The sequence below is a fragment of the Microcebus murinus genome, chromosome 13, assembly GCF_040939455.1.
Source record: "Microcebus murinus isolate Inina chromosome 13, M.murinus_Inina_mat1.0, whole genome shotgun sequence".
NCBI lineage: Eukaryota > Metazoa > Chordata > Mammalia > Primates > Cheirogaleidae > Microcebus > Microcebus murinus.
Window position 1 is genome coordinate 57,504,374 of NC_134116.1, and position 22,272 is coordinate 57,526,645.

The following is a 22,272-nucleotide window of genomic DNA, read 5'->3' on the forward strand; positions in this document are numbered from 1 at the left end:
TCTTTTAATTTTGGCAATAAAATATTCACAGTATCTCAATATTAAACAATTCAACAAACACTTACTAAACCTCTACCAGGAGAAAAATGAAATCCATGATCACAGTAAGCTTAAAATTAATAGATGGAATGAGATACAAAGAATTGTACAGTAACAATGTTCATAGAGTCCTACTTGGTTGGCATTAAATATATATTTATTGACTTTCACAGTGTATAAAAGAGTGGAAAAAAATCAAATGCTATAAAAAGTCTGAAAAGAACGTAGTAGTTGTTCCCAGCCTGGAAAAAATAGATATGGTTTAATTTCATTGTGTAAATTAATCAAGAAATTAAATTTGCTTAATAAAGTTTATTCTAAAAAATATTTGTTCAGTGGAAGTTTGTCAATAGTGGTATAATTCTGAATAAAATATGTATGCTCATGAAAACAGGTCAATACCTCTTGGGATAAAGATAACAAGAGAGTATATTTTTCCTCTTTCAAAGAGACTTGGCAGGCATATCAACTAAATTTAGTGATCAGGCTTTGGATATTGCTTGGAACAAATCAAATGTAAAATAACACTTTTGAGACAATTGACAAAAACTGAAAATATAAAGGATATCAGATTATATTAAGGTATCATTGTTAATTTGTTAGGTGTAATAATAAAATTGTGGTTATATTAGAGATAAATGCTGAGACACCCATAAGAAAAATGATATACAAAAGAATATGTATTAAAAATGACATAAAATATGTTAGGGGAATAGACCAAACATGAATGTACAAAATGCTGTTAATCGTTGAAGTTGGGTGATGGGGACAGGGAGTATATTACATACTCTACTTTTTCTAGAATGTATACAAGTTTTGCATAATAGAAAAATTGTAAATGTCCTTTAGTCTATATGTAAGTCATAGTCTCTAGCCTATTATAAACACTCAACAAAAGTTAGTTATTTTATTATTGTTGTTATTATTACTATAAATAGTATAGGAATTCATGTGGTGTAGTGAAAAAAAGCATGAGCTTTGGAGATCAAACTCCTAACTCTGCTATGTGATCTTGAACAAATATTTTAACCTTTTTGAACTGATTTGCTTATTTGAAAAAGGTGGTAAATAAAAATGTTTACTTCAAAGGGTTGTTATAGAAGTAAATGAGATGATATAAAGTGCACTGGAAATTGTAAAAACATACAAATATTACCATTTTTAATCCTGCTCGCAAGAAACTTATTACCAATTATAGATGAAATCAAATACAGATCACAACAATTTCAAAAGAAAACTGAATCAACATAGTGAGAAAACACTATAAAACTTCAGAAGAAAACAAAATGATTTCCATTTGGGAGAGATTAACCAATGCTTCGTAGAGGAGAAGACATCTGAGTTTTTGAAAATCAGCAGGATCTTTGCAGGCAAAGGTAAGGGGGAAGAGGCACTATAGGAAGCAAACAAGAAAAATGGCTATGGAGGAGAAGGGGATGTTGAATTTAGGAAGGGTGAGAAACTATACTTTGAAAGAACTAGAACTATAAAAGGAGTTTGGAGCCAGATATTTCGTGGTTTTGAGTATTGTCCTACGAAGGGGATTTTTTATGGGAGGCAAGGTAGAGCCATTTCCATCTTTTAGAAGAAAAATAAAATTATGAGATTCTTTCTAAGATTTACCTCACCGCTGATAGATCAGAAACTGCCATGGAATTGAAATGAGTACCTAAAGAATCAGAAATGTAAAAACATGAAGAACATGAAAGCCAAGGTTAGAGAAGGCATCCTGTGTGAAAATCAGCCAGAGTGCTGGCTTTTTATTTGATAAGGAATACATAATGCATTAGAATTTTGGTAAGGGCAAAACATATAGACTGGAACACAGCAAAGCTAAGTATAAAAACTTTACCAGACTGTTATTGTTTGGTAAAATGACACAAAAGGCTGGCTTAATAAAAAAGTTGACAAACTCCTAGCAAATGATTTTACTGAACTATATTCATGTAGAAATGATTATAAATTATTCATTGTGCCTCATTAAATATAAATTAACTTTTAATGACTTGCTTTGAATTTTTATATAATATCAGAAACCAAGATATTATGATATGTAAATGATTAAATTTTCGTTTCTAAAAAGAAAAAAATGCATATTTTAAAAATAATTCTTCTGTAAAGGCACTTGAACATTTTAGAACACCACATTGCTAAAATATTTTTCCCCTCAAATATCTGATAAATGCAAGTCTCTCAAAACTCATGTATTCTGATACAAAAACAGAGATTTATTCTTAAGGACTTTTTTAGACAAGAAGAAAGGAGGTCCTTTAGGCTGACTCTATAATGTCAAATTTTCACAATAAATATTTTGTATATCAAATGGAATACGATTCAACAAGTCAAAAGCAAAGCAGATATGGGAGGTGGGGAAGGCAGGAAGTTTATTCTTAAACTACAGCTGGGACAGAAAAAGCATCACTAGCTAGAAAATAAATAGCTATCTCTCTTTTTGTTAAATAGAAAGTCATGCTATGATTAAAAACAAACAAACAAAAAAGACCAGCATGAAATTCCTAATTGCATGAAAGGTATATATGTTATAATTACAGTAGGTTGAAAATAATGCGTGTTACAGCATACTAAAGTGGTTCTGCAATATGCAGCACTGTATCTTACTTAAGTGACCATCAAACATGTATAATTTGAGGGCAGCCTATCCCATTTGGCTCAAAGGCAGTAATTCTGCTTCACTTACTGGAAAGACTATGTGCTGTGCCACAAAATCCCACACAGAAAATAAAAACGATTAAAAAAATTAATATTATTATAAATAAGACACAGCCACTTACTTTATTTTGCTATGACAAATAGTGTCTATGGGACTGTTTTTAGCCTCCCAACAGATGTCTAATATCATAGATTCTTAGGAAAGATAATATTATGTGCAAGGAAAAGGTGAGATTGGTCTAAATAAAGATTATATACCTTGAGATACTTCAAAATCAACACTAATTTTTCATTTCCTCATTGTCAAAGTTGCCACTGGTAACGGAACAATCTTCTGAAATATCTCTAGAAACAATTTCAATTGTTGAAAAGTTTCTTTCATGGACTTCAGCCAGTTTCTAGATGGCAACAGAAGGTTATGTGGACTGTATCTATCCACAGGCAGTTGTATTAAAAGCTTTCATTACATTTTATTGTATAATTATACCAATCCACTATTGGCTTCTCTGTCAATATTTAATCCCTAAAGCTTCACTTCCAATTGACTTTTTATTTTTGAGTAGTTATCACTTAATGTTTTAGAAAGAGAGAAAGGAAAGAGCCTGATCAATTGCTACAAATGATAGTTCACTTAGTTTCAAAATAAATCATATGATTAAAATATGCATTTTCCCAGGTGGCTGTCATTTTGTATTTGTGTGAAAACATCAGTAACACTACCCTAGGAGAGCTGAGAGTCCATAGTCCTCCACCTACCACCTGCCCTTTCCCTTGCCTGTCTTTTCTTTTTTTAATTGTCTTGTTTTGCAAGATGGAAGTTGAGAAGGTACATTAAATATTGAGAGGCATGAAATACCATTATCAATGAAGCAGATCATTTTCAAAGCTATTGAATAAGAACCTGAGTTACTATAACTTGAAAAGTACACATTCTTAACAAAAGAACTCTTGTAGATCATCAGGACTCAGGAAAGCACAGAGAAAGAAAGCACACAACCTTCACACCACTTCTTAGCAAAGCACAGCTTTGCAGAGTACCATGTTTGCCAAAGAATACTACAGGTGGCTTTGTACCCACCTCATACCTCCCCCAAATGGAAGCAGCCAAGAGTCTAACCATAAAATCTTTCTAAGATCTTAGCACAGAGATTAAATCTATGCAAACATGTTTGAAAAAAATTGAAGTTAGCCAAAGTATTCAAACAGTTCTATTTAGAATTTAACCAGCCACCTTGGTCTAACTGCCACTCCATGGCCTGGTAAATGCAAGCATGTGCAAAGTTATGTACCATTTAATTAGCTAAATACTAATCAGGACTTAATTATAATTAGAAATTTAAAAATAATTAGCTTTTCATTATTCTGTCTTAGTGATAATGCTGCCAGTCTCTGATCCTATCATGTGGCACCAGATCTAGCTAAATGGGCTACTTAACTATTTACTCCCCAGTACGTAGTCCCTAGATTCTATTTAACTCATCTATTTCCTTCACTAAAGAAATGTAAGCTCTCAGAAGAAATTCAGTCAATTTGTCTCAGAATCCCCTAAAAATAATCCAACTAAGCCTGAATTTTAAGTTCAAGTTATTTCTAAAGCATTTTGACTACTCATTAGGAATTTATTTTAAATAGTCCTCTAAAATCCAGTAATTCATTCAGCAAAGATTTGCTGGATGTCTACCTCACGCAAGGCATCAGAAAGAATGCAAAAATAATGAAGATTCTTCTCAAGGAGCTCTCTTTTTCATAGAGATGGCAGGCAGACCAATAAGTCTAACAGAAGTCCATAAGAAATCTATAAATCACTACCTATGACAGTTCAGAGAGTGGAGTCAAACCTTTAAGCTGTAGTGTTTGGGAATACTTCATTAAAGAAGCATATTATAGAATATTACATCTAGAGGGACCCTAGAAAATATTCATTCCAACTTTATAATTTTACAAATAAGAAATAAGAAAAGAAAAGGCCCTTTTAGGAGGAATAGCAATTTAATCAATACCACATAGAAAGTTAAAAAACCTTTACAAGAAGGTAGGTCTTTGGATTCCCAGCTTACTTCCTCTCCATATACCACACTGTGAATTGAAGGGCTTCAGACAGGCAAAGAATAGGGGAAAGAAGAGTTCAAGTGCTCTGGCCAAGATATATTGGCCAGAGGCTGGGATATATTTGGGAAACAAGAGAGTTTAATTTACCTAAGGACGAGAGTTTGAGGGGAGGAATGAGACTGAAAGCACAGTGGGACATCACATGACGGTCTAAGATAGTTATGACTTTTTCACTAGAAAACACAGGTAACAGAATTTATTTACAAAATCTAAGTGTTCCTTCAATGTTGATACTATGATATGACACTAATGGTCTTAGAGGTTTATAATGAAAAAACAGAAAACTCTTCTGATATGAAAAAGGCCAGCTAACTGTAGCAAATTATACTGAATACAAGATTCCTTTGTCAACTCTTCTTTCTCCAATGTGGAGGCTGGCAGAACAGGGGTTGAACTGCTGACCACAGATAAAGTTTGTGAAAGGACTGACAGAAGTTTGTATAACCCATGGCCCTGCCTTGCTGCTCCTGAGGATCCTCAACCTGCAGGATATACCCAGCTGCCTCCTGAACTAACTCCAGACAGGTTTGAAAATCATTGGGATTGCCCATCCCCACCAGATGCAACCAAGTATCTATAGAGTCGTAGCTGCTTTTTCCTCCACCCCATTCACCCCATTGCCTAGCCCTTGGGTCCCTTCTTTGGGACTGGAAACAGATGAGAGGTAGCATATTAGATTTTACAACACCAACGTTTATATAGCACTATAGAATTTTTTTTTTTTTTTTTAGATAGAGTCTCGCTTTGTTGCCAGGCTAGAGTGAGTGCCGTGGTATCAGCCTAGCTCACAGCAATCTCAAACTCCTGGGCTCAAGCAATCCTGCTGCCTTAGCTTCCTGAGTAGCTGGGACTATAGGCATGTGCCACCATGCCTGGCTAATTTTTTCTATATATATTAGTTGGCCAATTAATTTCTTTCTATTTATGGTAGAGACGGGGTCTTGCTCTTCCTCAGGCTGGTTTCGAACTCCTGACCTCGTGCAATCCGCCCGTCTCGGCCTCCCAGAGTGCTAGGATTACAGGCATGAGCCACCGCGCCTGGCCACTATAGAATAATTTCAAAACACTTTCACAGCCTCTTCATTTATCACAAAGCATAAGCAAGTTTCTATTTCACATCACCCCTCACTCCACATAGCTCTCCTTAATCCTCCAGACGTTAGAATAGGCTCCCTGTCTCTCTGAGTACTGGCGGGGTTCTAATGTCAACTTTTTAACCTAGAAGAGCTTCCTGAAACCCTGACTCTATTACCTGCTCAACTATAAGTACTACCTTTGCCAAGAAACTCCCACTGCATTCCACCCACCAAACTCTTAGGGCATCAATACCATCTGAGATACTTCAAAACCACTGGCATATCATATCTTAACTTCTAGGAACCTTCCTTTTGAAAGCCTATTCCTCTAAAATTTATTCCTCAAGCCCAAGCCCTATATATTCTTGATCTATTCTCTTTGCTGTGCTGGTCTGCTGTGGCTGAGATGCCAACAGCCTCTGTGTCTAAGGCCACTCAGGTGATGACAAAGGTTCTGAAAAGGACACACTGAGTGTGCCAGAGTTTAACTTATAAAAAGCTCATGAAGCACTATGGGCTATATAAGACTTAAATGTCCACAGAGTCATTGTTTTTCAAAGTGAGATGAGACCCTGACATCCTGGGTTTCATTTTCAAAGACCAAATACTGACTGTTAACTAATCTTCATCCTCCCACTCTGGTATATACTCTCATCAGGAAAAATGCCTTATGAGAAAGAAAAGTAGGTAATACTTTTCAAATAGTGGGGAAAAAAAGGGCCATGAAAAATTTATTGTTCTACTTTTAATTCTTGTTTAGAAAAAATGAAACAAGAGAATATTAAAGTACTTTTAAGCTATACAGTGATATACAGATTTTATTTTTAGTTGGCAGAACTGAGTCCTGTGTCAAAGTACTTTCCATGTGTTATCTCAAGTCATCCTTACATTGGCCTAAAAGAGTATTCATTATTTTCATTCCCAGATTAGACGTCAGGAAACTCAGTTTTAGTAAGATAAGCAATTTGCACAAAGATACACAGCCATATGTAGAAGAGTTGAACCTCTAGTTAGCTAACTTCCAAACCTATGCACATAACCAGTAAACCACTCAATTGGCCCATTAAAAAGAAAATGAACACTTTAAAATAAGATTGAATGGCTAAATATATAAAGAATATGTATGGTTTTTGTAAGTACTAAAAAAGAAGAAAAATAGAGACCAAACTACTTTGGAGACCTTGTTACTTTTAATTTAAGGCCAATTTAAAAAACCAAACATGCTGCTTGCTGTGGATCTGATAATTCAATTAAGAAAAATTATCAGAACCCTCTAAGTATAAAATATCCATCTGTTCCCTCCATAAACATATACGGAATATCTACTATGCAGCAGGTACCATGCTAGGAACCCAGGACAGAGATGAACAGGAGAAACATGGTCCCTGCCCTCGACGAACATAAAGACAAATTGGGAAGACAGCCATTCTATTAACACATGCAAATACAGTACCATATGACTAGTGTAATAAAAGGGAGATAGATGGAAATAGAAGCAGAGGAAACCTAACTTAGCTAGGGACAAGGGAAAGCCTCCCTCCTATGAGTTAGGGGCAGGGTACATGGGAAGGGGTCAAGGAAATGTTCCATACAGAAGGAAGAGCCTGCACCAAGGACCAGAGCAGTGATAAGAAAGTGAAGGAAGCTCAGAGTGCCTCAGGCCAACGCAGAGAGATAGGAGGGGCCAAGGCTTAGGACTAGAGAGGTAGGCAGAGGCCAGATCTTGTAGGACTGTATGCCATCCTGAAAACTCAGACTATACCTAAAGGCAATGGGGAGCCAATTTAAGCAAAACAACAAGAGAGATTCAATCATATTTTAGTTTTACAATCTGGCAGCAGAGTGGAAAGTAGATCACATTGGGCCTAAGGTGGGGGTAGAGCTATGGGAGGAAACTATTTCTGTAACCCCAGTGATAGATGCTGATAACTGGGGCTAGGGTAACAGAGTAGACAAGAAGAGTAGATACTAATGAGGTAGAATTGATAGAACCTGATGGGGATTGAATAGGGGCAAATTAAGCCTTGAGGTAATTCTGAAGTTTAGAAGGTAGTACACTCTTGGCCTTTAACTAAACCAGTCATTTAATTTGGAAAAAGAATCATTTCTAAAAACTAACTCTGACAAGAACAAACCTACTGTTTTTAAACAATTGCTACCATTTATTCATTAGTATATGAGTTCCAGCCATAACTCACCTGGTTGCCAACCAATAATAAGTGTTCTCCAAGAAGAAAGTCTTTGAGCATATCTTCCATCACTATCATGTGCTAGAGGAAAAAGAACCAGAGGTTGTGTTTTGCATAATCAAGTAAGACAATTAACTATAGATATCATCATGGAATGTAAAACATTATGATAAACAAAATCAAATGTTTTGATTTTTAAAAAAAAAAACACAAAATTAATGCTGTCATTATAAGTTATATAACCAATTAGGTCACTGATACTGAAAACTTAAAATAGTCCACCTGAGCAAGACTAAGCGACTGACCAATATTTCGAAGAGTTTTTATAATTCAACTATTTTTCACTTATTAAACTAGGTAGAGTTGGCTTGCAACTTAATATAATGTTTAAATTGACACTTGCTAATGTAAATATTACAAAGGCTTCCTAAAATAATTGAAGATTGCCATGGACCATTTTACACTGACTTGTTCCTAACCATTACCTTTAAAGCTATGTATAGCTTTAGAATTAAAAATATATTATTTACTTTCTACTTGTTTTTATTTGAATTATGATACAATATGATAAAAGAACAAGATTAAATTTGTTCATAATAGCCACAGAGGAAATAACATCACTCTCTTTTATTTTGAGATACAGGACACTCATAAGTAGGTCACAAAGACTCATTGGGGTTTTGGGGGGAGACCTACATTCCAGCACAATTACTATTCCTAGTACTTTCTCTTGATTTTCTCTATCAAGTCAATAGCAGTCTCATTAAGTACTTAATGAGCACTAAAGTTCCCTATTTGTAAAAAGGCAAAGTAACCCCTTCACATCTAATATACACTGCAGACATTCTTCTAGTGTGCCACCTGATTTTCCTTTTTTAAATTTAGTTTATGGTATTTTTTTTAATATCTTGAAATTTTTCTTTTTACTTATCTAATTTAACAATATTTTCTTTCAGATTTTCTCTCTTACGAAGAAAAACTGAGAAAGTTTTTTCGCTCCTTCAAGAACAAATGAGTATTCCCTGATGTTTGTCTTGGTAGTTTTTAAAATGCATTTTTTAGAATGCTTTCAGATATACCAGGAAGCTAGAGTTTTAGCAAGGCTTGAAGTAAGGTGAGCATATCCATTTATTGTCCATTCTGGAACACTTTTAAGAATAAAAAGAAACACTATTAATAATTATGCGAGGACAACAAGTATAAACAGAGACTATCTTAAGTGAACTGAGATGTATGGTTACCCTATAAAAGGGAACCCTAGCACATCTGAGTTCTGGTGGTAAAACAGTCTGGAGACTTCTTCCTTTTCACTAAGATGAAAAGTCAGTGCCAATTTCCAGACAACACTAAGTTCTTCCAGGAATAAATGGGCTAATCTGCATGAGGAATATATAGAAAATTTGGAATGAACACTTGCATAGCCAGGTAAAAAAAGCAATGTAAAATAATTAAAAAATATTTGTATTTTGTCTTCTTTACTATTCTCATGTCCTCCTACTTTGTGCCCTCATTATATCTAACTAGATTATTCAAATTAACAAACATTAGCTAATGCTAAAGTCACTGCCAACATAATTCTTCTCTTAATCTCTTGGCTCACTTAGCACTGTAGACAATTTCTTCAAAGCCTCTTCCCCTAATTGTCTGTTTCTCCTGATTCCCTCCTACCTCCCTAACATTTCTCTCCATAGTCCTCTGGGCTGGATCTTCTTGTAGCACTTCCTTAGATATTGATTTTGGCCACAGTGCCACCATTTGTTCTCTCTTTCTACCTTTTACATGCTTCCCTTTGTTGTCACAGTGTGAGGCAGAACAGGTTTTGCCTATTGGTACCCGGGCCCCCACCTGAGGGTTGGAGGAGGACTGTGTGCAGTGTTGAGTACCCACATGTCAGTGTTTGAGGACCATGCTCTGACTCTCTGCTCCCTAAATTTTCTCATCTATCTCATGGCTTCAACTACCAACTCTACACTGATCTTCAATAGCAAGACTTTCTTCCTCAATTCCAGCCTGTATTTCTAAGTGACCATTAAGCCACTGGTCATTCCCCAATCTCCAAAACTCAACGCATCTAAAACTCAGCTTATTACTCAGCTTATTTCCTCCACTTCATTCTTTATCTTCTATCTTTTTTTCCCAATTAACAGCATCATTTTCTACCACCACACCAAACCCCAGCTGCCTGCGCACCTTATTCCTCCCTTACCAAGATCCAACTAAACACCAAATCTGAGCTGTAAAGCCACCAAATTCAACCATAGCTATCTTTTCTTTTCTTTCTCCACAGCTTTGATTCAGGTTTCTATCATCTCTGGCCTAGATTTTCATTAGCTGATTTAGCTTCTCTAACTTCAGTCTCTCCCTGAACCAATGTGTTTTTACGGTACTGACATATCATTTCTTTCTTCAAAATCCTGTCACTTTATATTTCCAAAATTCCTTAAGTGACTCCTAATAATTTAGGAACAAAGGTCATTCCTTACATTGTTAATCTAGTCTCAGCCTCATGTCCTACAACTCTCCTTCTCCTATAGTGCCCCAGTTATGGACACAATTTAGAAAAATTTTCTATTTACTCTCCCACCGGACTATGAACTCCTTGAGAAAGAATCTCTGTCTTTCATCTAACAAAAAACTCCACTGACTCTATCTCCTAAACAGGCCTGCAATGTGTCTCCACTGTGGTCCTACTGTCATCTCCTTAGTTCAGATCCTTTATAACTTTCACCTGGACTATTGCAATAATGACCTAACCAGTTTCTCTTTGCTTTGGTCTAACCCCTAGACAACATTAAAGAGTAAAAGCAAAGTTAGCAAAAGTACAACTGTGCTTAAAATCTTTCAATGACTTCCTCATTCTTCTAAATAGAATACAAATCAACAAGGCCCAGATGATCTGACCCTTTCCTAGTTCACCAGCCTCATCTCTTGATACTCTTCCATTTGCAGCTTCAACTGCATCAGTGACAATTATTAATATAATAGTTATACGTAGCTCCCTAAATGAGCTACCCTTTCATATAACCAAGTCTCTGCAAATGCTAGTCTCTCTACCTGTGGGACTCTCCTACTTTTGCCCAGTTAACCAATTTTCTATGATCATTCCAATCTAAGCCCTTCATCCCATCATTGCTAGCATAGTAACCTACACATACTTTATCACATTGAGTAGCAACTATATGTACTCACTTGTCTGTTTCCTCTATTAGACTATGAGCAATTTGAGTCCTAGAGTTACATATGCTTGTGTATATATTTTAATCTGTATTTCCTAATACCTTAGGAGAAGGCCTGACACATTTTAGATATTTTAAAATTCTTTCAGATCTAAAACTCCTCAGGCTTATTAAGAAGCTATTAATCTCTCTTTCGTCCAAGTTCTCCTTACTGCTGCAAGTATAATATTCCTTAATGAAAGATTTAATAAAATAATACCCTTTATCATGAACATTCAAAATCATATTCATTCTTTCATTAATCCACACAACACATTTACTTAGCAGTTACTATGTGCCAGGTACTTTGTTATTTGCTGGAGATAGAAAACAAAGAAAACACAGGGTTTTGCTTTAGTGATATGAAAAAACACATTTAAAAAAATCAATTTCAACACAATGTGGTATGGGGACAAGAGGGTATAGAACAAGATGGTGTAGAAACACCTAAATCTGCAATAAGCACTGAAGACTGCTGTTTCAAAGATGAAACAACATAAAAGGAAATAGTAATATACACAATGGAAGCAAATTTAATCAAGCTACTGGCCCTAGAATTGGGATAGCTAGAAAATTTTCATTAACGGTTAATTCAGAATGTTTTATGAAGAGAAAGTACGCTTAGAGACAGCTTACAAAAAGTCCCTCAGGGCCACTGTGTAAAGTTCACAGCAGCCCTGCAGTCCTCAATGTCTATGTCAGGAACACCATGGCAACAGACATTGTGTTCAAGGGCACAATGGTTCTTTGCTGCTTGCTACTGAATTTCCTACATTCTTATATCCTGTGAAGTCTTTTCAACCTTTGCTACCATGGAGTTTTTCAAATTGTCACTTATAACAGTATCCTGATGCTTTTTTTTCTTTGTTCCTTTCCACTACATGAATATAGTGTGATACCATCAATGCTTGGAAACAGTATATTTTCCCTACAGTCATGTTTTTGTCTTTATTTGATAGGCAAGTTTTTTTTTTTTCCTCTGTTCTGTCTTATAAGTAATTTTTTTTTCTGTTTGGTTGTCTACTGATTGTTCAAGAGCATTCTCTGGAAGGAAAATAAAACTTATATAATATTAGTTCATTGGCTATAGAGTGAATAAAAGCAAGCCCAGCTTATACCTTTTTCTATATCATAGATAATAGTCACAGTTTTGAAAGATTTCAAAAATTTTTAACCAAGATTTTTATTGAGAAAGAAGAATATTTGTCTAGATACTTACACTGTTAATATAATTTTGGGATATAAATGATGGTACTCATTAAACAACAAAATTGGGGAATGGCAGATTAAACAAGAAATTTTACTTTAATTTTGCTAACTCCTTAACACAGTAAAAATAGTAAAGCCAAATTCTTCTAACATCATTTGTAATTTATAAGATTATTTACATGAAGATTAGTGACTAAGTATTATAGAAAAATTTAAGTATGTTTTTTATTATAAAAGAAACATATAACCACTTGACAGAAAATTTGAAAGAGAAAAAGACTTTTATATTGGGGATAATTTTCTCTAAAAAATTCTTATTAAACATCTACCATAAAGCTTTCTAGGTATAAATTTATTTCTATGCCTTAACTGAAGGCCCATAATTATTGTTTATAAGTGTGGGGAATTCTCTACATTCATCCCTTAAAAAAAAAAAAAAGAAAAAGGAAAGAAAAGAAAAACACTAAAAACTTTCAAGAAAAAGAAAAGAGTATGAGAAAAAGATGCACAGGACATAACTCTCTTTGAACTACTGAAATGATATAACAAGCAAGGAAAAGAGACAATGAGTAGCTCTTTTATGTTTTGAATTTAATAATGTATTCATGTTATTTACCTTAAGTACAGTATGTGTACATGTGTGTATATAAAATGTATTATCCTAATCATAGCAACAACTCCTCCAATTTTCAAGCATCTCTGGAAAGGAAAGAGTTTTGTTTTATAATGTCTTAATAAAATATGTTCAATACTTTATTATGCATTATCTAAATTGAACTTAGGGAATTACAAAAATAATTACACATTGATTTCCAGAGTTTACTATCACAATGTAAATGATTTATCTAAGAATACAAAGCAATGCTCTTACCTGAATGTTGTCATAGAACAGAACATCAGGCACTTTCATTTTCTCATGGGCATTATAGATTGGTGCACTAACAGCACCAATCCTCAGAGATCCAGATGTGATTTCACCTAAACATTCCACACAAGACAAGGATTATTCAGAGCACTGTCCTCAGAGAAGCCAAGCCTCCTAACATAGAATGCAATACAGCTTCTATAATACCTGTGGGTTCTTCAAGGAATTTCAATCTAACATCTAAAGAAATAAGCTTGAAGGTGGTGATAAAGCATCATAGCTCTACACTCAGCTTGTTTGGTCAGAGACTATAACATATACATAAGCCAAATAGCCATTAAAAATTTCTGAAATACTTTGAATATCATTTTCTAGGGCTCATCCATTGAAAAACCCTATAAGAGAATCCCCCAGAGGTCTAGTAAAAAATACAGATGGATCGACCTACCCCAGACCTGTTATATTACTATTTTCAAGGGTGGTCTAGCATATCTATGTTTTCAAATAAGCACCAAGGTGGTTCTGACACTGAGCTAAATTGGACACCTCTGTTCTACACAATTAACCTGTAATAATTATTATCGTATTGTGCCCTATTTGCTGTTAATAGGTTGGCCTAGAATAGATTATGAGCTCCTTGAAACCAGGAAATTAAATAGTAAGTTTCTTGAAATCAAGGAACATATCTCATGTGTATTCCCTATGTTAACCACATACACTTGTTCACTGTCTGACATGTTCCAAGGTCAATAACATTAATAGCAGTATTGTAGTAATTGCTAATGATCCCAATAATAGAAGCTATCATTTACTGAGGACATTCTATGTACCAGATCACAAACTAGGAGCTTCATCTAGTTTTTTCTCATATAATTTCATATAATTCTCTTACTAATGAGGCAAGAATTATGAGGATACTAAGAAGAATACACATTAAAGTAAGTTGTTTAAAATCACCCAGGGTACAGCTTGAAGCAGTCTGACATTTTTTCTACCATGTAATGTATATTCAATCTTTTGACTCTGAATAATATTCCATCCTGTGGAAATACCCAAGCAAGCAGATACACAATTACAATGCCTTAAACAATTCATCCATCTCTTTTTTTCCTACTTCAAATAAGAAAATTACAGTTTGCTTCTCCTCTAGAATGCTATTTTTGTACTAAAGCATTTTGAAAGACAAGGGGGGAAAGCAACATTTGCTTCTATGGAATACTGTGAACAATTTTGAGCTAAAAATAATTAAACTGTCACCCTGTTTATGAGTGCTACACATTTGCCAAAGCACAGTAGATCTTAACAATAACCTTCAATAGAAAAGGAAAACCATGAGCAGTCACACTGAGAGTTTACTATTTATTTACTACCATTAGACCTCTGAAATAGACATAAAAGTGTAAAGGGAAAGAACAGAAATGTGTCAGTGAATCTACTATATACTTGTATGTTGCCTGAGATGACACATATAATTTCAGATTCAAACAGCATCTGATGCTATCTATGGTTTAGTTTATTGGAACATATTCACTCAATAGATTTGGGGCTTTAAGACAATTTAATTCACTCAGCCAATGTTTATTATTAAAATTTCAAGCTCATAAAGGGTAATGCACTCATAGAATGGTGATTTCTCTAGGAGAAATCTGGCTATCTTCTAAGACACTCACAGGATGGAATGATTTTGGTAAATTTGTCAAAGTCCTCAGCCTAGCAGGCTCTAAACCTGATTTTGTCATCACAACTAAATGGCAAATCTGACTTTCAGGAGAATATTAAAGACATATGTTCTGGTCTCTCCCTCTCTCTCTCTCTCTATATATATATTCTGATATAAAATCAGAATTGCAAACTATTACAGCAAAATGAAAACTGCAACTTTCACATGGACTATGTGATACACTGGTTGCGACAACCAGTATATTATTTGGAGGGAGACCTGCATTAGAAAGCGAAATCCTCATCAGAAAGCCGTTTTGTGAGGATAGACCCTGACCAAGGAAAGTTAATTAAATGAATTCTCCATGAGAGATTGCCTTAACATTGAATGGAACCAGAGAAGTAAAATGTCTCTTCACTTAGGTGCCTTATCACCTATAGAAGGCTTAGCTGGGCACTAATAACACTGGCCTGTAACTGAGACCACACAATCTACAGTCTGAATGGCAGTCTTTCTTTGGATATGTTAATACACTCAATCAAACAACATTATGAGATTACAAGTCCCAGAGTTACTCTGTCTCTTTGAGTTGGCTCTGCATATCTGTATTCAGATCCATTGGTATGCCAAGTCTATAATTTTACTCTAAAAAGTCATCTTATTTCGTTAATACCAAGTTATTGTCTCTGTGTAGCCTTGACTATTAAAAACATCTACTACAAAGAGAGCCACAATAGTCTCCTTCGGAGAGTGGTCACACATTGGATGTTTTGATAAAATAGGTAATTACATTTTAAAAAACTGAAGCACTTTCAAAGTGCTCTAATTGAAGAATAGGGGACTTTTACAAGAAGAGCTAAATCTCTCCAAAACTCAAAATTATATTTACAGTTTTCTAGAAGAAAACTACCATAAAAGATAATACAGGTAGAAATGGAAGGAGGCTTGCAATGGTATTCTGATTATTATTTTAGTCTGTAATGACCTAGAAAAGTTTCCCAAACATGTACCATAGGATATTAGTGGCCCTCAAAATATGTTGTAGAAAGAAAACAGAATTCTAGATTCATTGGTGAAATACATTTGGGAAAAATACAATCATCGAAATTAGACAAGTTGTTTTACAGCAAGAATTCTCACAGCCTTTAATATGTTACTATCAATTGTGACTTAAGGGAGGGGGAACTGTATCTAGTATATACGAAAATAAAGTAAATACTCTCTGATTTAACTTATAAGTGGTTTTCAAACTTCAAAACAAAAAAATACTAACAGATTCATTTCTGCAACCTAACACATAAAACAAAATGGATGCAAACAAAAATATTTTTATTGAATTTAAAATTATAAATAGCATCAAATGTTTAATGTTTATTATTTCACTTAAAAAAGAACCAAACACTTACATTTGTAATCCTTCAGTTCTGGTTCCACATTGTCATTAGTACTTATTTCTATTGAAGCATCTGCCAGATTTTTTTCTAATGCTAACCTAGCAAGGCTTGGTAGAAACCTGGGGGGAGGGAGAGAAGAATGGATAAAGTCAAGGCATTCTGTGATTCTTAACTATCTTTTAAAATACACATGCACCCCTTTACTAATTACATCCAATTAAGGAAGATTAGTCTGGACCTGTGAAATCCAAATCATGCAAAATTTTAGAATAAATATAAACTTTATGTATGAATTGTATGTTTATGGCATCTCCTTTAAAGTAAAGCTTATTTGTAACTAGCAGTACTCATATATGTACATTTTGCAGAACAATATTTAAAATAATTTGCTTTCTTTAGTGGATTTAGTATACCTCATAAATCTTGTTTACTATTTAACTGGCTTATCAAATTTTCTTAAATAGGTAAAACAACACTCTAGCCTGTTCTAAATTGGCAATCACACATTCAGATCAGCGGAGGTGAATTAATGAGGTTTTCTTTACTTTCTAACACAAATTATTGAATGAATTTAAGATTATCCAGCCTGGTTTATCCTTCCATAGAAAAATATTTGCTCATCTATTCTATATGTATGTTGTCAAAACAACAATCTGGTGAGTGACAGACATTCTTCAAAACAAACAGATTATGAGTATCATGTGCTTGAAACATGAAACAGTTTCCCACCACACAAAGTTATATCTAGAATTCATGATCCCAAGTGAGCCCAAAGAAATGATTTTAAATCACGGCTACCTGTACTATACTACTATAAACTAATCATTATATGAGACAATGTTCCAAATAAACATACCAAGAACATATCACCTCTAATTTAGGTTCTCCACATTTCTAAATCTTTGGTGGTATTAATAGTTCGCACAGTCTTGAGCCTAAGCTCCAGCAGAGGAGAGGTTGATGTGAGTGAAATAGCCAATAGACAAGCATGTAAAAGAATTGTCAAGATTCCTGTCCCTATGATATTCCAATCTGCATATCTGACACTACCTCTTACCTACTGCTTCATTTTGGTGCTAGGTTAGGATAAGGGAATTTATACAGCTCTAGGTCAGTAGCTCTTCAGTTCAGTATCAAATCCAACTTAACAGTTGCTCATCTATGACCTTTCATCATAATTCTTAGATCATTAGCTTGCTGTTCAAAACTAAGCCTTCACCTTATCTTCCAGCCCCCAAACTGGGCTTTTATCCTGTTTCCTGAGTCCTTGTCTTGGACCCAGCCCAAACTTCCTCTCACCACTACCCCACAAACTAGAGTCTGGTCTGGTAACATTAGGCCCGGTAGCTACATCTCCATTATTCCTATCAGACCACCTTGACTGGCAATGACTGCTTTCAAGGTTAGGCTTGTTTGCTATTCCCAGACATCCCTGACATCTACATGATCTGTCTGTCAACACATCCTGACATTAGTCCTGTTCTGCAACATTTCTAGATTGCCCTCCAAAGCCTACAAATGGCCCATATGCCTCCCTTACAAAAGCAGTGGCAGGCATTGCTTGCTAATAATAAGGCATTCTTTCCTGCTGATATTAAACATGCTTCACGATTATTCTCAATCTAGCACACAGCACTATCAAATAATCAGAGGTAGCATGGAAGTTGAAATATATGTACATCTAGAACCTAAATTCTAAAAAGATATTGGCCCACTCAACAAATAAGGAGAATGAAGCATATCAGGTGGTGTGAGGCCAACCCTTATTATATTCCTAGATTTCAAGGGATTAGTTAACCCCCTCCTTTCCCATTTGCTCACTGATATTTTCTACTTATTTTTTCTTCTCTTTCCCTGATCTTTGGTAAAGTAAGTAAATAAATGAATGTATGAAATATCAGTCCTTCTATCCTACCCTCCCATAACCAAAGCAAGCACACATCGTGTTTCAAATATTCTTGGTGTACTTATCACTATTATGAACATCCTGGTGACTTTTATATTTATCATTCTTTACCACAAGCAAAAAATGAATTGGAAAGCCTGTAGTCTTGTCAGGGCTTGGTTATAAGAAAAACCAAGGAAAGATTCAACTATATTCTGGGAAATCCAGAAACAGAAATATAGTAGTTACCATAGGCTAACTCAAATAACTGTGTCTCTGTCACAGGAATAGGATTGGCTCTTTAGATTAAGGAATAAAATAGCAGCAGGAGACAGCAGTATGCTGTAAGGGCAGGGAATGCTCTCAAATTACCAGCCCTGAGAGAAAAAGACTAATAGGAAGAGTGAGAGAAAAAGATTTGAGAGGCTCAGTGGACATCAGGCAATCTTTGAGTTCTATTTAGAATGTGTAATTAATTAATTAATTTATGTTGGTAAATCTTACATTTTCAAACAATATTGGAACATTTAAGATAACTTATGGTTCATCCTATTTATAAATTTGTTATACTTGTGCATTAATTTCTCAAGAAAGTTTTGTTAATTGAGACATCTGAAGTCCTTAAAAGGAAACAGAATATATAAAATATATTAATACAGTTTCAAACATGTGAAAGTATTTAATTTAGCAAAGTTTTATAAATGTGATGAAATATTTTTCAAAGGCCCTTTAAAGTGAGTGTTAATATCGGACAGACTTACAGAGTTAGTTGAATGAACAGAAAAGCCTAAAGATCTATATTTTTTTAAATTATAGCATTAAAAAATTGAATGTCAGTTTTTAAAATAAAAAATAAATCTCTGAATAGTTTTTCCTACAAGCAAAATCATTCTTCAAGAAAACAAAAAAATTCATATCAACAATGACCATTATAATCACTTAATACTGTTTATGATGCTCTATTAGGCTTGCAATTTTTAAAAATTAATTAGCTAACAGTTTAAACAATGAAAATTTTATATAGATGTTATTCATTTTATACCACAAGGGAATTTGTGAAAAATGTATATAAACTAAGTTTTTTTTTTTTTTTATTTCAGGATATTATGAGAGTACAAACATTTTGGTTACATTTTATGTCATTGCCTCATCCAAGCGAGGATTAGAGCCATGGCCTTCCCCTCTACAATGCTCACCGTGTCCATTAGTTGTAAACTGAGTTTTTGATAAATAGAATACTTTGCTCATAACCTTAATACTAAAGACAGTTAAATCTTCATTTCTGATTAAATTCTTATAACTCTGCCCAAAACTTCTATGCTAAAGAATTATCATCCCCAAATTTTCCAGAAGTAAATAAGTTAATGGAATACGAAATATTTGAATGAAGTAGAACTCTTAATACAGGAACTTCTAATTAATTCTTCTACAATATAAGCATTTTGCGGATACAAAATACCTGAAAATTTCCTCATCTTCTAAATTTATTTCCCTGTGGTGTCTCAGGTTTTCAAATATCTAGAAAATGAATTATGTCTCAAGCTCCAAGAGTTGAAGTCCATATTATAGGCTATGAGAATGAAGTGCTTAGGGAGTTGTTACTTCAGATAAAAACTGTTGCAATCTAGATTTAATTGGCATAAACAAATAAATGAATAATATTTTAAAAACTTAATAAGAAAACAAACCTAGTTAATATTTAATCAATTTAATGTTTAATACATTTAGGCTGGATAATTTCTTTTGACTTTGTTTGCTTAATAAAAAATGTATGATATAACTTATATCAATTTTTGTTTTAAAATTTTCCACAAAATTCAGTTCTTTTTCACTGCTTCAATATGGAATGAGGTCATTTAAAAAATAAATAAAGCACTTTATGCACCAATAATATTTTGGTTTCTTCCTGGCATTGTGTTATTCTGAAGAGATAGTTAATAAAAAGGATTTTAATGTTATAGCCTTGCTAAAGTCAACAGATGATGCATAAAAAAGATAGCTCTTTTACTATTAATTTATAGCCAAAAGGGTCAGGAGGTGATAAGAAAACAGACTTTTACTGTGGTCAGTTGATAAAACTGAAAAAATTAGTTGATTATTTGATTCATTGAAAAATGTATGAGGATGAAAAATAAGCATTTTTTATTTTTTAATTTTTAAACTATTAAATATCTCAGTATTTCAGAAAATTACGGAGAATATTACAGAAAATTACAGAGAATATTAAGTATTCGATTCATCCCTCTTCATTTCTAAAAGTAACTCTAACCCTAAAATTGGTGTGCATTTCTTGTTCATATTTTTAAATTTTGCTCTGTAAGTATGAATGAGTAAAAAATATATTGTGCTGTTTATTGTATTTAACACTTTATACAAATGGCAACATACACCAAATCTTCATCTGCAGTTTGCTTTTTTCACTTATTATTAAGTTGTCATGATACACAATTGTGGATATACGTAGTTTACTTAAATTATACTACTATACAGTATTTGATCTCATACTGTCCATCAGTAGGGAATGAATATATAAATTGATATATTCATTCCCTACTGATGGACAGTTTGTTTCAGTTTTTCATTGTTACAAACAATAATGCAATAACATTCTTTTATATATCTCCTTATATACACAGTTAAGTCTATCTCTGAGGCAGATATCAATCAAGAAGCAGAGCTGTCAAATCGGAGTATTAATATATTTAGGCATGAAGATACTGTGAGTTCAACTCTAAAGTGATGAAAGTTCCATCACAACAGTAGTGATGAAATTCCATTCCCTTCAACTCACAAAAAATTTTAAGTTTTATAAGTAAAAATTTTTAAAGTATAAAACCATGGCTGATTATTGCTTTACATTTCATCTCGTTAGTAATGAGGCTGAGAAGTAGTTCTATACATTTAAAAAATATTTGGTCTTAGAAGAGATCCATTAAGTTTTATGCTTCAAATAGAGGAAATATGGAATCATTCTGAAATTACTTTTCCATATTGAATTGAATATCTGTCCAAAGGAGATAATAACACATCTGACAGAAACTCATTTCTTAATTCTCTCTGAGCTTTATTTAAAATGTTCTCACATTTTCTATATAGGCTGTGTGAATGAATTATTAATAAACTAAACTTTGGCAGCCTTCCATATTCTTAGCCACTTTAGGTTTTCTTCAAACTTTGATCACTCTTGTTTATTTTTTAGATCAAGTCTCACTTTAGTATTTTTATTTGCTTTTTTAAATAAGAGAAACTAAAAGGATTTTTTTTTGTTTTGGGGGTTTTGGTTTTTTTTAGAGACAGAGCCTTGCTCTGTCACCCATGCTAGAGTGCGGTGGCATCATCATAGTTCACAGCAACCTCAAACTCCTGGGCTCAAGGGACCCTAGTGCCTCAGTCTCCCGAGTAGCTGGGACTATAGGCTTGCACCACCGTGCCCAGCTAATTTTTCTGTTTTTTTTAGTAGAGATGGGGTGTAGTTCTTGCTCATGCTGGTCTCGGACTCCTGAGCTCAAGTGATCCTCCTGCCTCAGTCTCCCAGAGTGCTAGGATTACAGCATGAGGCCACGGTACCCAGCCTGCAAATTGAAAGTTGATTCAACTACCAGGGTATATCTAACAGACTGTAGAATGCTTTGGCTATCATTATTTCATTCTAATAAAACTAAAGTATTATTTTCATTTAGACTCCCAAACTGTGTATATTACTTAGCATTCTGTATTTACTTCTATGATCTCATACCTATAACCAAGTCCCGATAAAATATTGTGTAGGTAATGAAGCTATCTCTCTGTATGTTCTTCAGTTCATAACTGAAAAATAAGCAATTGAAGCATTATTTTTCCAATTTTCATTTGGAAGTTTAATATTCTACTTAAAAAAATAAGGAAATCAATTTTTTATTTCTCATAATTATTAGTTTTTCAAAGAATTATTCTAAAGACGTTGGAGAGGAGAAGCTTAATT

At 34.0% G+C, this 22,272-nt stretch overlaps 1 protein-coding gene across 1 annotated transcript in view; it reads right to left on the bottom strand.

Moving 5' to 3' along the window:
* The window catches only part of VWA8 (von Willebrand factor A domain containing 8), a 328,282-nt gene that overhangs the window by 180,444 nt on the left and 125,566 nt on the right, over positions 1 to 22,272 (bottom strand). The window contains exons 18-20 of the mRNA XM_076009415.1: positions 16,439 to 16,545; positions 13,379 to 13,485; positions 8,093 to 8,164 (exon numbers count right to left, since the gene is read on the bottom strand). Coding sequence (XP_075865530.1) covers positions 8,093 to 8,164; positions 13,379 to 13,485; positions 16,439 to 16,545 — 286 coding nt within the window. The remainder of the gene's footprint in view (positions 1 to 8,092; positions 8,165 to 13,378; positions 13,486 to 16,438; positions 16,546 to 22,272) is intronic.